Below are 12,573 nucleotides of genomic sequence, written 5' to 3'. Positions count from 1 at the left end.
ATAAAAAAATGAAATGCATGCCATTATATGTTTGTATATCCACAATGTAAAGATTAATGTAAACACTAATGTTTTTGAGACTGACAATAAAAAAATCAGCGCTGAACTCGTTTAAAGCCTGAGTCTTCCTTCTGCAATGCAGTTGAATAACTCCTGAGTCATGGGTATGTAGCCCTTATTGTCTTCCAGGTAAAACAGAGGATCCTTGATGAGAGCAGGGTTAAAACCTTCCTCTGCCAGCTTCACCTTCATCTGCTTAAAGGTGCTCGTCACTACCAATGCATCCTGCCAGAGAAAAATGAAATGGTTACGGGATTATTGCTAAGATGTATGCAGATATATCTTAATGTGATCATTCATTGAACTTTATTTACCTGTATGCGAACGAAGCGTGGTCTTGCGTAGCTGGGCAAGTAGTTTTTGACATGCTGATATAAAGCTTTGCCATCAAAGTCCATATTTTCTTTCAGTTTTAGCGCTGCCATTCCAATTCTTCCCTCATGTCCTATTCAGTGAAGGTCAAAGTAAAAAGAAGAAAAAATACCCTCAGAATCCAGACATTAATCCAAACACTCAGAGTTTTTCCTCAGTATGTCAGAAATATGCGATTAATCTCAGAATTCCAAGAAAAAACTTCTGAATTCTGAGTTTTTTTCTTAGAATTCTGGAAAAAAAAGATGTTTGTAATATTTATGAGACATACATCACAATAATCTTGCTTTTAGTGTCATTATTACCTGGCACCTTCACACCATAGACATTAGCCTCTTCAACAAAGTCAACTGCGAGCAGGTGGTCAGCCACCTCCGTGGTTGCCACATTTTCTCCTTTCCACCTGTAACAGATATAATACAGAGTATTTGCAGAACTCAGCTGCAGTGTATCTTTTTTCAGCAGGGACACACAAAAGTAACAAACTTCCCTAAAACACTGAGATAATAGTTCATCAAAGATGTTTAGGTTTAACTATAAAGAATAAAATACTGAAAGCAATTAGATTAGACTCACCACAGTGTCCGTAATTCTGAAATTATATATGATATATCCTAAACTTGAGGGTTTTACTGTTTTTTCCATAGCTTAAATTCTATTTCAAGTGAAGAAGTAAACTTTCTGGCCTTATTTTACAACTATAACCCCAGATTGTAAGCAATCTGTTAAACATTCATCCAGCTGTTCCAGACAGAAGGACAACTGCTGCCTAAGCGCAAACCTGTATTGATCCCGTATGTGTCAGTAGTATTGGATCAGTTGAGATGCATTTTTTCTAAACACTGAGTCTCTGTGGCTTTTAAACCCCAAAACACGCTGCACCAAAAATTGGTCCACCCCACGGATCGGTTTCCCCAACACAAACAGAGTAATATAGTGTATGCTGTAAAGTGCCAGGAGGATTGCCAGGATTTATACATTTGCAGGGCAGTGGACACTCTTTCAATGATGACGATGTACACATCCTGGACGGGGAGGAACGCTGGTTTGAGTGCAGTCACTTGGATGAGTGACATAACGTTTCTCCCACTGAAAACGCTACATCCAGATTAACAGAATCAACTTTTTGGGGGTCACACTAAGTTGTGCTTTTAAGACAAAAAACACTCTCTGGTACTCCTTGTCCTGACCTTTCACCCAGATTGTCAAATTCATTTATTATGTTTCACAGACCTGAAAGTGTCTCCAATGCGGTCTTGAAAGAAGAGAAATCCCTCGTCGTCAATCTTTAGAAGGTCGCCACTGTTAAAGTACATGTCGCCCTTCTCGAACACATCTCTTAGCTTCTTCTTGTCTGTCTGCTGCTTGTCCTTGGCATAGCCACTGAAGGGTGTTCTTTTTCCAATCTTTGCCACAAGCAGACCAGTTTCTCCTGCGAGTAAAAGTAACAGTATACGTTTAAATAGCAGCTTAAAAGGCAAGGCGGCACCTTAAGAGACAGGCTCACCTCTTGGGACTTCAACACAAAATCCTCTGGAGTCTCTGACTGGCTCCTCTTTTTCTGTGTCAAACCTTATGAGGGCATATTTGCATGCCATCTGAAACAGTTTACAGATACATTGAAGAGAATAAGCAGTTAGTCATATAAATCATGCCACATCTCCATATACAGAGGTCAAGTTAACCTCTGAAAAAAGGCTCACTGGCCTCACAGAGACTCACAGCCAATTGTCCACCAGTGGCACTAGTTTCAGCCATTATGCAAATGTACTCTTTATAAGGTTGTTGCATTCAGCTGAGACTGAAGTTACTTGAGTGAAAAAAAGGTTTCTCTAAAAAAGCTATGACTTAAGCCATGGTTCTTCTAAGCATGGCTTAGGTTTGCAAAATTCATCTGAACAAACCACAAGACCTTTGGGAAAATGAACTGTACACAGTGACATATTTTGTGAAAAGCAAGCACAGCATAAAAACTGTGAAGCAGGATGGTGAAGAGGAGATGGTCTGGACTAGTTTTGCAGCCAAAGGACCTGATCATCTTGCAGTCATTAAGTTGACCATGAACTCCTCCGTATACCAAAGTATTCTAGAGTCAAATGTGAGACCATCTGTCTGACAACTGAAGCAACTTGAAGTGACATTATAAAGAAAGGTGGACTAATGTTATCGTTTTATAATTATGTAACTTTAGAATTGAAAAAGGGTGTGCTTTTCTTTTTCACATCTATCCATCTTCACAACCTTGCGCCTCCATATTTATCCGATCTTTCCATACATACTCATCCCCTCGTACACCCCGCTCTTCTTCAGCTTCCCTTCGGTCTCTTCCACCTGCTCGCCTGACTACCATGGGACTCAGAGTCTTTAGTTATTCTGCCCCGAGACTTTGGAATGCACTTCCACCAGATCTCTGGACTACAAACTCTCTCATTAATTAGAAATCACGTCTCAAAACCCATCTATTCAGAATTGCATACCCTTGATTCCGTCTCGGTCTATTTTTACCTTGCTTACTTTTCATACTTTCATGCTGGCTTTTTTCCCCTCATTTACCTTATGTTTAAAGTTTATTTTGCAATATTTGTTGTATTGTTGCATTGTTGCTACTTTTTTGTGACCTTGAGGGTCTTAAAGGTGCCTATAAATATAATGTATTATTATTATTATTATTACATCTTACTTTGTAGAGAAAATGTTCTCTGCCAACAGCTCCAACTTTCCCACCATAGTTGATAAAGCCAACATTCCCTTCAGTTGCTCCGTAGCATTCACGGATACAAATGTTCCCAAATCGCTCCAGGAACTCAACCCAGGTGTCTTCCCTTATTCCGTTCCCTACGGCCAGTCGGACCTTATGATCCTTGTCATTGTCTCTCTAAAAGAAGGCCAAAGGAGAGGTGAGAACATAAACAATGACCATAAGAAACAATGCTCCTGACTGAAGCAGGTTGGTAGAAATCATTAAAACAGTTTGAGCTTCTAATGCATATCCCAATATCGTCATCACTATGACCTTAAATTTGTGTTTACCTTTGGTGTGTTGCAGAGGTAGCGCATAACCTCGCCTATGTACTGGATGACAGTCACATTGTACTTTCTACAGTCATTCCAAAAGTTGGAGGCAGAGAACTTGCTTCTCAAAACAACAGTGGTGCCTAAAAATGGAAAGATACAGAGTTCAGCAAATATGCCGCTTCATGCTAAGAGTTCAGTGTTGTAAACTCTGCAAGGCGAACTTTAGGACTTCAAAGTACAAACAATGGAAGCGGGTGTAGTTTGAGGTCATGTATATGTTGGTTTAACCTGCAATAAATTCAGTGGAAATCTTGATTTGTGGTTTTATTTTTAGGTAATGTTTCATGTATTACCTCTTTCTATAGTTCCACAAAGTCCCATAAGAAAAGCAGCACTGTGATACAGAGGGAGATTTATGTAGATGACATCATCTGAGCGCACACCAGCAAAGGTCAGGAGAAAACTTCCCCTCCAAACCCTCTTGTGTTTAAGCACAGCTGCTTTTGGAAGCCCTGTAAAAACAGATGTAACACAGTTAGTCCTCATTCTCAGGTGTCCCACCAATTTAATACTGTGAACTGTGAAAACTCCTAAAATATAACACTGTGCAGACATGGGTCAATATTCTGCTTAGATAAATAGATTTTTTATTTGTAATATTTTTCATTATAGGATTATTTCATTAATTTCTTTTTATTTAGTTTGGGTTTTTGTTTTTGTACACTAACTGGTACCTTACACCAGCGGTCCCCAACCCTTTTTGCGCCACGTACGGACCGGTTTATGCCCGACAATATTTTCACGGACCGGCCTTTAAGTTGTCGCGGATAAATACAACAAAATAAAACTAGTACCGGTACCGAAAAAAAAAGATTTATTCATAAAACACGTGAAAAGACCCAGGAAAACCGAGTTAACGATAAAAACGATAACAAAGTAACGCTGAAAACCGATAAAAACCCTGAAAACCATACATTTCACACCTGAGCCTCAACTCTCGCGGCCGGTGTTGTGCCAAAAAGTGATTTCCAATGTTTCTGTGTATTTTTTATGTGTAATATCTTTACATATGTTCGTAAATAGACTTCGGTGAACAGGGTTTACAAAGGGGTTATATAGAGAATTAAAAAATTATCCGTTTTTCACGTATCTTTACAACTCTGTGTTACTTTATAACCAATCTGGCCCTTTATCCCCACTTAAATATTTTTACAGAACTATTGTTGTTAGGTATTTTAGTACCATGGTAGCATTTACTGGATATTGTTTTATAGTGACATTATGCAGGAAAACTCTGTCATTCAATAAGGCCCCTTTGTTTTAGTTATTTTTCTCTTTGACCCAAGAATTGATGTGTGAGAATCACAGGCTGGTACAAGGTTGAAATACCACAGAGATCACTCCCTCAGCTACATTAGTTTCTTAATCTTTTAGACGCCTGTTGAAGGCCAAATGGTTTGTTTCAGATTTCACTAATGTAAGAACTCTTCGTTTTGTGCCTTGAAAATATGTCGCTGAGATAATCACAATTGTAGCTGAACTGATACACTACACAAAGGATGCTTCTTCACCCAAGGGCAGGAAGACGCTGCCTTATCTTGGTTTAAACTGATAAATCTGCTGTCTCATGAATTTTACCCTCTATATAAACTGTTGTACTTGTGAATAAAGTTGAGTCACTTTGGGAAGACAATCTAAAGCAGTCTCTGTTTTCTTGTTCTCCCAAGCTGCTCCCGAGCTCGTACTAACACGCTGAATGGCATGCTTGAATATTACTTGAGAATATATTTGACTGTGTTACAGACTAAGGGACATTCTCTGCTGATAGGTGAAGGTACATTCTCTGCTGATAGACGTCCACGCCTCGAAGGAAGTCGATCCACGGATTAGGCCCTGGAAACCGTTTCCTTCAATTGTAATATTTGCTACCATTTCTGCTGTGCTCTTGGCCAACTTACTCTTACAAAAGACATTTTTAATGTTAATGAGATTTTTTAACTGCATAAATAAAGGTTATATAAAAGTCACTGCCAAAAACTGATTGCGGCTTCTACCTTGTTACACGAATGTTGTTTGTGGCTCAAGATGACTTTATGTCATCCATAAGGGATGCATTTGACATATGTTTCACATATTATAGCCCAACAAGTTACTTATAGCAGTTTAAATACGAGCAATCAGTTTTTGGCAGACAATCACTTTTTGACACAACACCGGTACCAAATGACTCACGGACCGGTAACGGTCCGAGGCCGGGGGTTGGGGACCGCTGCCTTACACCCGATACAAATAAAATATATTTTACCTTTTTGGATATACACGAATTTCACTTCTTATCTACACCGTATACCTATGTACAAGGAGTTTGGTTGTATCCTTACACGTTGGCTAAAATAATGCAAACATATTATTTACTCTTCTAAATGAAGTAAGCTAACTAAAACAAGGAAAGTCAGACAGTTTCTTTCATGTGAGCGTCGCTTTGAGTTTAATTTCCAGCTGTCTCTCTTTTCTTTTTAAAATCCCAGACATCCCTCTTAACGGATCCATCCTACATCCCGCTCTGACGTCAATTAGGAGCGCGTGCACCTGGACCAAACCAAATGATGAAATAATGAGGGGTTTTTTATGGTGATAGGTTAATAATTTTCATGAAAAAAGCTAAATGACTATTGTGCTGTTTTCATGGGATCCTGTCAGTCATTAGAATCGTCATCACTTTTCTCCCCACTGCTCCTTCAATTACTCAACCTCTGCACGAGGCCAGATAAGCCCTCGAGGTTACCTGTGGTTCCTGATGTGTAGATGTACACCGCAGGACTCTTGATGTTAATGCTGGCCCTGAGCTGACGGGACAGGGGCTCGTCTGACTCCATCTGAATTTTGTCAGAGAGGCTTTCGATGCCGTCCACATGACAGTGCTCACGGAGGATAAACACAAGGATACCCTGCTGCTTCAAAGTGGGCAGCACCTCCTCTATTGCTCCTTGAAGGTCTGAGAGCCAGGGAGGTAAAAAGAAAAGAGGTGCTGATCAGTCATTACAGGGTTACATAAATGTGTGTTTAATAAACAGTCGATCTATTTGATGGTGAAATTAATAAGATATACCCATGCAACTTTAGTGCAGTCCAAACCTCCCAGATTAAAAAAAAATAGTCAGAGATACAAAAAGATCTTTTTAAATGAATTAGACAATATGATCACGTGATATTAAAAAACGAAAGATATGCGCACGTTTAAAGTTAATTTCATTAAAACAAACCCCAACAGCTTACTGCAGTATTTACGCAGCTTACCAGCGCCAGCGATCAGGACTTTGGCTTCACAGCAGGAGAAACAGTGCAGCAGGGATTTGGATCTTATGTTGACGTTGAGGAAGGACGCTGTGCATCCCAGCTTGGACAGTGCGAGCCACATCCATACAAACCACGGCTCGTTGCCCAAGAAGAGGGCTACCGTGTCCCCCTGCTTGAGGTGGGCATGCGTTAACAGAGCCCTGGCCACTTTGTTGCTTTCTCTGTCGGCTTGGCTGTACGTGTAGGAGCTTTCCTCGTAAACTATGAACTTCTTATGCGGATGCTCCGCCACTTTGTCTATAAAACGATCTAAAATACTGTAAAACTTTTTCTCAATTCTGCTCAAGCGTATACCGACATAAATGGAAATAAATGTGCAATATAAATCTTTCAAAAAATAAGGATTCCGAAAGTAAATTAGTATGGGTAAAACCGCCAACGCGGTGCACAAAATATATGCAAGCATTTCTTTAATCAAGAGGAATATGTCAGACCTGCTGCTGGATCCAAACGATCGACTTTCAGGAGCCTCCAGCACCTGTTGGATCATTTCCGTTTACTCCTCCTTAACTTTCTCTCCCCTTTTCCTCTTTTCTTTACTGGTGAGGAGTCATGGGAATTTGATGAAGTAGTAATCATTTAAAAACCGAGGAATTATATTTTTTAAACATAGGCCTATATATCGCCTGATTTTTTTTCTTTAATGTTATTCACCTGGTTACTCCTAACAACAAGTTCACATTAGGGCATTCAGGGGCCATTCTGAGGTATTGATAGCTTATGTCTCATATGACCCATAGTTACTTCAAACCAAGACTGGATTTTGTTACTACACTACACACGGCACACACTCGTAGACATTTATTTTTATTTTATTTACACTTTCTATTCACACTTTAAAGAAATATTTGCCACATGTCATAGAAAAACTTTGTTTGCAGAAAACAGGTTCCTTTCTTGGTCTATTTTTTTTAATATATATTAAACCATCTTCCACCATCACTGGACCTGTTGAAGAGAAAAACAAATTATTAATTTATAGAGGTGTTGGGGGAAAACTCTGTAAAAGACCCAGGAGAAATAAAGACACAATGAGACAAAGTTACTTTCTTTATCAAACGTGTACACGGGTGAGCTGCTAAGAACAACTCACACCATGCACAGTGGCTTGGTAATTTTTATAGGAAAGACAGTGAGAACAGGATAAGAAAATACAAAACAAATAAAATAAACAACTCCATATGTGGCGCTAGTCTCGTCAGCAGAGAGCTGGGAGAAGGCTGTGAGAGATAAAACAATCTAAAACAATATGTCCCAAAACAGTATGTCTTTGCTGGGAAAGTCTAAAAAGATAATTCTAAACTAATCTAACCATAGGCAAAGGGCAGACAAAAGGCATCTTTGTACATTTAAAAGAAGGTAAAGAAACATAGAATCATTTTTCCTGTAACATTCCCTCCTGTTTTAACTTATTTTAAATGTATACAACAATTGTCTATGAAGGTTATTTATTAAGTATCTTAGGCAATTTTTTTAATTTCCAAAATTTTCAAAATGTCAGCATAGCAGAAATGGCAGTCATTTGGTCTAAAGAATAAAACAAAAGAAAATAATAAAAAGAAAAACATAGTAAATGAAAATCATAGTAAATGAAATAACAAGTGGAATAAACAAGAAAAAATAATAAAACTAAAACTCCAAAAAAAAAGAAAAGGATGAAAACTAAAATGAAAACTTTGTATTTAAAAAATGATGAAAACCTAATATGTAAAATGAAAACTTCAAAAAATACAAGGATGAAAACCTTATATTTAAAATGATGCAAACCTTAAATTGAAAACTTTATATGTAAAATAATGAAAACTTCATATTTAAAATGAAAACTTCAAAAAATGAAAGAATGAAAACTTTATATTTGAAATGAAAAACTTTATGTTTAAAACTGAGAACTTCAAAAAAAAAAAAATAAAAGGATGAAAACCCGCATAACCTACTAATGTTTTAATCAGTGCGTGATCACTTGACAAGTCATTTTTAATCACCACGTCATTTATTAGCAGTTAGTACAAGTTCTCCTCTAACAGAATTGCAACGGGATGTTGTTCTTCTTGAGGCACGGCAACATAAGCAGTCATTGTAGTTGTTATCATCTTTGAAATCATTACTCTTAGGCATGGCAACACACATAACACTAATATGAGCAGTGCTATCATGATGAGACCTAGAAGAAAAAATGGCTTTGCTACAGCAGCCAGCCATGAACCGCTGAACAGCCAGTCAAGCCAGCCTTGTGCTGTAGCTGCTCCAGGTGTGTGGTCAGTGACATATTTTTGCAGAGCGGTCAAATTCTGCAAAGCTTCATAAATGTCTCCTCCAGTTTCGTATCCATCAGGGATAAAAGTGCAACATGTTTCCCCGATCAGCTTGCAAACTCCTCCTTGTGATGCTGTTAGCAGGTCTAGTGTCAGTCTGTTCTGCAGCACCATCGTTCTGATGGCCTGCTGTTCTCCTGCTAAGGCGGTTCCCAGGGTCTCAGTCAAGTTGATGTGTCGTAGCAGAGCATATCGGTTGATTTCCACATGATCCCGCACCTCGGCAACTCCAATGCCGGGGATCAAGCTCTGTAAGAATTTCACTCCTCCTCCCCAGATGCGAAACTCTCCCGGCACTCCAGTGTCCACTGTAATGCCGAAAGAATTGGGGGAGGCGATGTCCACTTCACGTCTCTGCCGGCTGCTTGGGTGATGTGCAACACTTTGCATGAAGAAAACGTGATCTGATAATTCCACCAGGGCGCACAGACCTCCCCAACCTTCAGGGAGTGACAGATAAGCCTTGTTGCCACATAGGAAGTACCAGTCAGCCAAAACTCTGGTTCCTCTGCTGCTGGGTGCCGTCCGTGCACATCCTGTCTGGTACTGAGTCTTTGTTTGTAGTGGCATTCGGTAGCTGTAGTCGGAGCGACAGTTTAGGCCCATCAGCGTCGTGTTACTGGCACAGGTGGCGTTGATTGAACAGGTCATACACTTCCTCTCGTTCCTTGGTGGGCAGAAAGTGTATATGTGCTTACATAGGTGAGTAGGCAGCTCCCCCACTGCCCGCGAGCCATTGTTCATCACACATACTGGCAGTTGTGATGCGTTCAGTTTGTTCAGTAGAATTACATCAGGCAGTGGGTCTGAGACTTGGGGCCAGGTCAGTAGGTATGTCTGTCCGGAACAGTTCACATTTGTGAGTGATGATGACCTCCAGGTTGCTTTCGCTGGGATGCTGTAGTTGGCTTTGGACCAAAGAGTACCGTAGCCTGGATGTGTTGCCAGGCCCAACAGGCACCAACTGCGATCTTCAGGTATGCTGTACGGCCACAGGCCAGACGTCTGCGAGGATAGGGGCATATGGGTACATGCATAGCAGTCAGTTTTGTTATTCAAGTGAGCTGTAGTGTTCATAAACTGCCACCAGAAGTTAGTGGCGTAGCCATGGGGAAACTTGGTGTACTTTCCTTTGTCATACAGTGTCTGCCTTTTCTCCACATAGCGTGACTTGTTGTCCCTCACGGAAGCAAAGGTGAGGAGCCCGGCCATGGTCAGGGCCGCTGCAGTTGATAAGAGCCACCACGTCATGACGACGGAACACACCCTCCTGTCGCGAGTAGACCCCCGGCCAGGAAAGCTGACCCCTCCACCGGGCGAGATCACAACAAGCGGGCAAGCCTGCCGTCAGCTGTGTTTAGATGGCTTCACTGACTCGCCTGCAGTGACTCTGATGGATCCAGGATGGTCGTTCCGCAATTTTGCAAGCGGTCGGTGTAGTGAGGAGGACTTGGTATGGCCCCTCCCACCTGGGTGTGCTCCAGTTTTTTCCTTTGGAGCACCTTGATCAGAACCCAGTCACCGGGCTGTGATCTGCAAGACACTTGATAGACATCATTACATTCTTCGTCATTTACAATCATCTCTTTATTTTCCTACAACTTAGACATACATTTTGCTACTGAAATTGTATCTGCCTTTTTCACTGGGTAGATTTCTGGCCACTTTGAGAATACATCTATAACCACTAGGGTGTATTTTTACCCTTGGCATTCATTTAGCTCACTAAAGTCCATATGGATTGTGTGGTCTCGGGTTTCCCTGAGCATTATATTTTTGACACGTCATGCACGTTCTGACAAATTGTTTTGCTGAGGTTTCAAAATTTACAGTGTAGAATTTACAGTGTAGAAATGAGAGTTGACAATACTGGTCAGTCCCCCCGTTGACAAATGCGTACAGCCATGAGTCACTAATGCCGCCATTTTGTGGAGGAATTTTTTGGCAACACTGGCTTGCCATAACACATCATTAAATCGTTTGTCAGAACTGCACCGTGTTTTAGCCATTTTGCCTGCTCTGCTGTGCTTGCTGCTTTTTGTTCATTTTTCAACACATCCAGTGGAATCTGATGTGTGTTTACTGCCATCAATGTGATGTTTGCCTGTTGTGCCGCCTATTTTGCAGCTCTGTCAGCAAAATTGTTGCCTGTAGTAATGAAAGAGTCAGTAGGCGTTGTAAGAGGTTGGCATGCTGGTTTGCCAGTTGGTGTAATCATTCCTCTGTTATGCCAAATTTTTTGCAAAATGATGCACAGCAGAGAAAACATACTGGCTGTCTGTATGTATGTTTATTAGTTTGTCTTTGTGTATTTAGCTTTCGCGTATCACAGCTATCAGCTCAGCGCTCTGTGCAGGACATGAAGAAGAAAGTGGTTTTGCTTCTATTATTTTACTATCTGTGGTTACTGCGTAACCTACACAATTTCGGCCTGTGCTGTAAGGTCAAATGCTGTTCTCCTAGCTTCCACACTTGCTGATCATAAGGTGGATCTGGGCCTGGAGTTTGTTTAAATCTCAGAATGTTGTGATACTCGGTCGGTTTCTGGCACTCAGGTGTAATACCAGAAAAGAATGGCATGACTGCTATCTTAAGTTTTGTCAGAGCGTCTCTACCTAGCAAATTTACTGGACACGACGGGTCATATATGCATTTAATAAAGCACCTGCGGCCACTTGCTGTGTGTACTAGTTCTGAAAGGGCAGTTAATTGTTGTACAGTTGTGTGGCCTGAAGCTGACTTTACAACTAATTTGTCCTCTACTCCTACAATCTCGTGGGAAGTGACCTTCCTCTCCACGGTTCTAGCAGGCGTTGTCTCTATGTTATCTGCTGTTTCTGCGTGGCTGTCTGCAGCCTTAGTGTTTGTGACTTTGCTCGCCTCTCTGTTCCTGATAGCCACCTGTGGATTAGTGTTTTAGTCTATTGTCAACAGTCAGCCTTATTTTGAAGTTACAGAAAGCTTCTTCTTTTTTGTTTGTCTTGGTTTGGGAGAATAGATGCAACACTACATTTTCACTTAAGGCAGTTTTGAATAATTTCTAGTTTTTCAAACAATTCATGGATCACAACTCACACATTTCAAACTTTCAAGTTAGGGTTGTTTCCCATTTATATATATATATATATATATATATATATATATATATATATATATATATATATATATATATATATATTTAACTTTGCATAGCTCACAGCTCTAAACCTAGGCATTTTTCAATCATATGCCTAATCACTATGTGTCACTGTGACTCTCAAGTATTGTCACAAGTTCGTTTAAATTCGTTTCCAAAACCAACAAAATAATCAAACAAAAACAAAAACATAAACGTCTCAGGACACAAAAGAAAAAGAAAAATGCTGCCACCCGAACAAGGCAGAAGTCTGCATATGTTGGCTTGTAATAGCATGCATCTTGTAACATGGTAGACTAATGTGCCTGTGTTAATTCAGCT

The 12,573-nt window shown here is 40.3% G+C and overlaps 2 protein-coding genes across 2 annotated transcripts; both read right to left on the bottom strand.

Annotated features, from left to right (window-relative positions):
- Window positions 1–55: 55 nt before the first annotated feature.
- Window positions 56–7,217, bottom strand: LOC146583552 (long-chain fatty acid transport protein 2-like). Its single transcript, XM_085273380.1, has 10 exons — window positions 6,745–7,217; window positions 6,233–6,442; window positions 3,801–3,959; window positions 3,463–3,587; window positions 3,113–3,307; window positions 1,940–2,030; window positions 1,666–1,864; window positions 738–835; window positions 375–505; window positions 56–285 (listed from the first exon to the last, which is right to left on the bottom strand). Exons 1-10 carry the CDS (start codon window positions 7,208–7,210, stop codon window positions 112–114), a joined length of 1,848 nt encoding a protein of 615 aa, XP_085129506.1. The 5' UTR covers window positions 7,211–7,217; the 3' UTR covers window positions 56–111.
- Window positions 7,218–7,365: 148 nt separating this feature from the next.
- LOC146583551 (uncharacterized) lies at window positions 7,366–12,200 on the bottom strand. The gene has a single exon (XM_085273367.1). It carries the CDS (start codon window positions 10,365–10,367, stop codon window positions 8,805–8,807), a length of 1,563 nt encoding a protein of 520 aa, XP_085129493.1. The 5' UTR covers window positions 10,368–12,200; the 3' UTR covers window positions 7,366–8,804.
- Between the last annotated feature and the right edge of the window lie 373 nt (window positions 12,201–12,573).

The sequence above is a fragment of the Mchenga conophoros genome, linkage group LG1 (genome assembly GCF_057382185.1).
Source record: "Mchenga conophoros isolate Kocher_MC1m ecotype Shallow Benthic linkage group LG1, M_conophoros_male_GT1.1, whole genome shotgun sequence".
Taxonomy (NCBI): Eukaryota; Metazoa; Chordata; class Actinopteri; order Cichliformes; family Cichlidae; genus Mchenga; species Mchenga conophoros.
Note: the sequence above shows the minus strand (reverse complement) of the source record. Positions and strands in the feature narration are given on the sequence as shown.

Bases quoted from the DNA above. Each gene is read 5' to 3' on its own strand.
- LOC146583552 (XM_085273380.1), bottom strand. From the start codon at position 7,210: ATGCTTGCATATATTTTGTGCACCGCGTTGGCGGTTTTACCCATACTA. The intron at 2,031-3,112 runs GTAAGATGTAAT...AAACTGTTTCAG, and splicing joins GAGAACATTTTCTCTACAAA to ATGGCATGCAAATATGCCCT. The intron at 1,865-1,939 runs GTGAGCCTGTCT...TTTTACTCGCAG, and splicing joins TTGTGTTGAAGTCCCAAGAG to GAGAAACTGGTCTGCTTGTG.
- LOC146583551 (XM_085273367.1), bottom strand. From the start codon at position 10,367: ATGACGTGGTGGCTCTTATCAACTGCAGCGGCCCTGACCATGGCCGGG.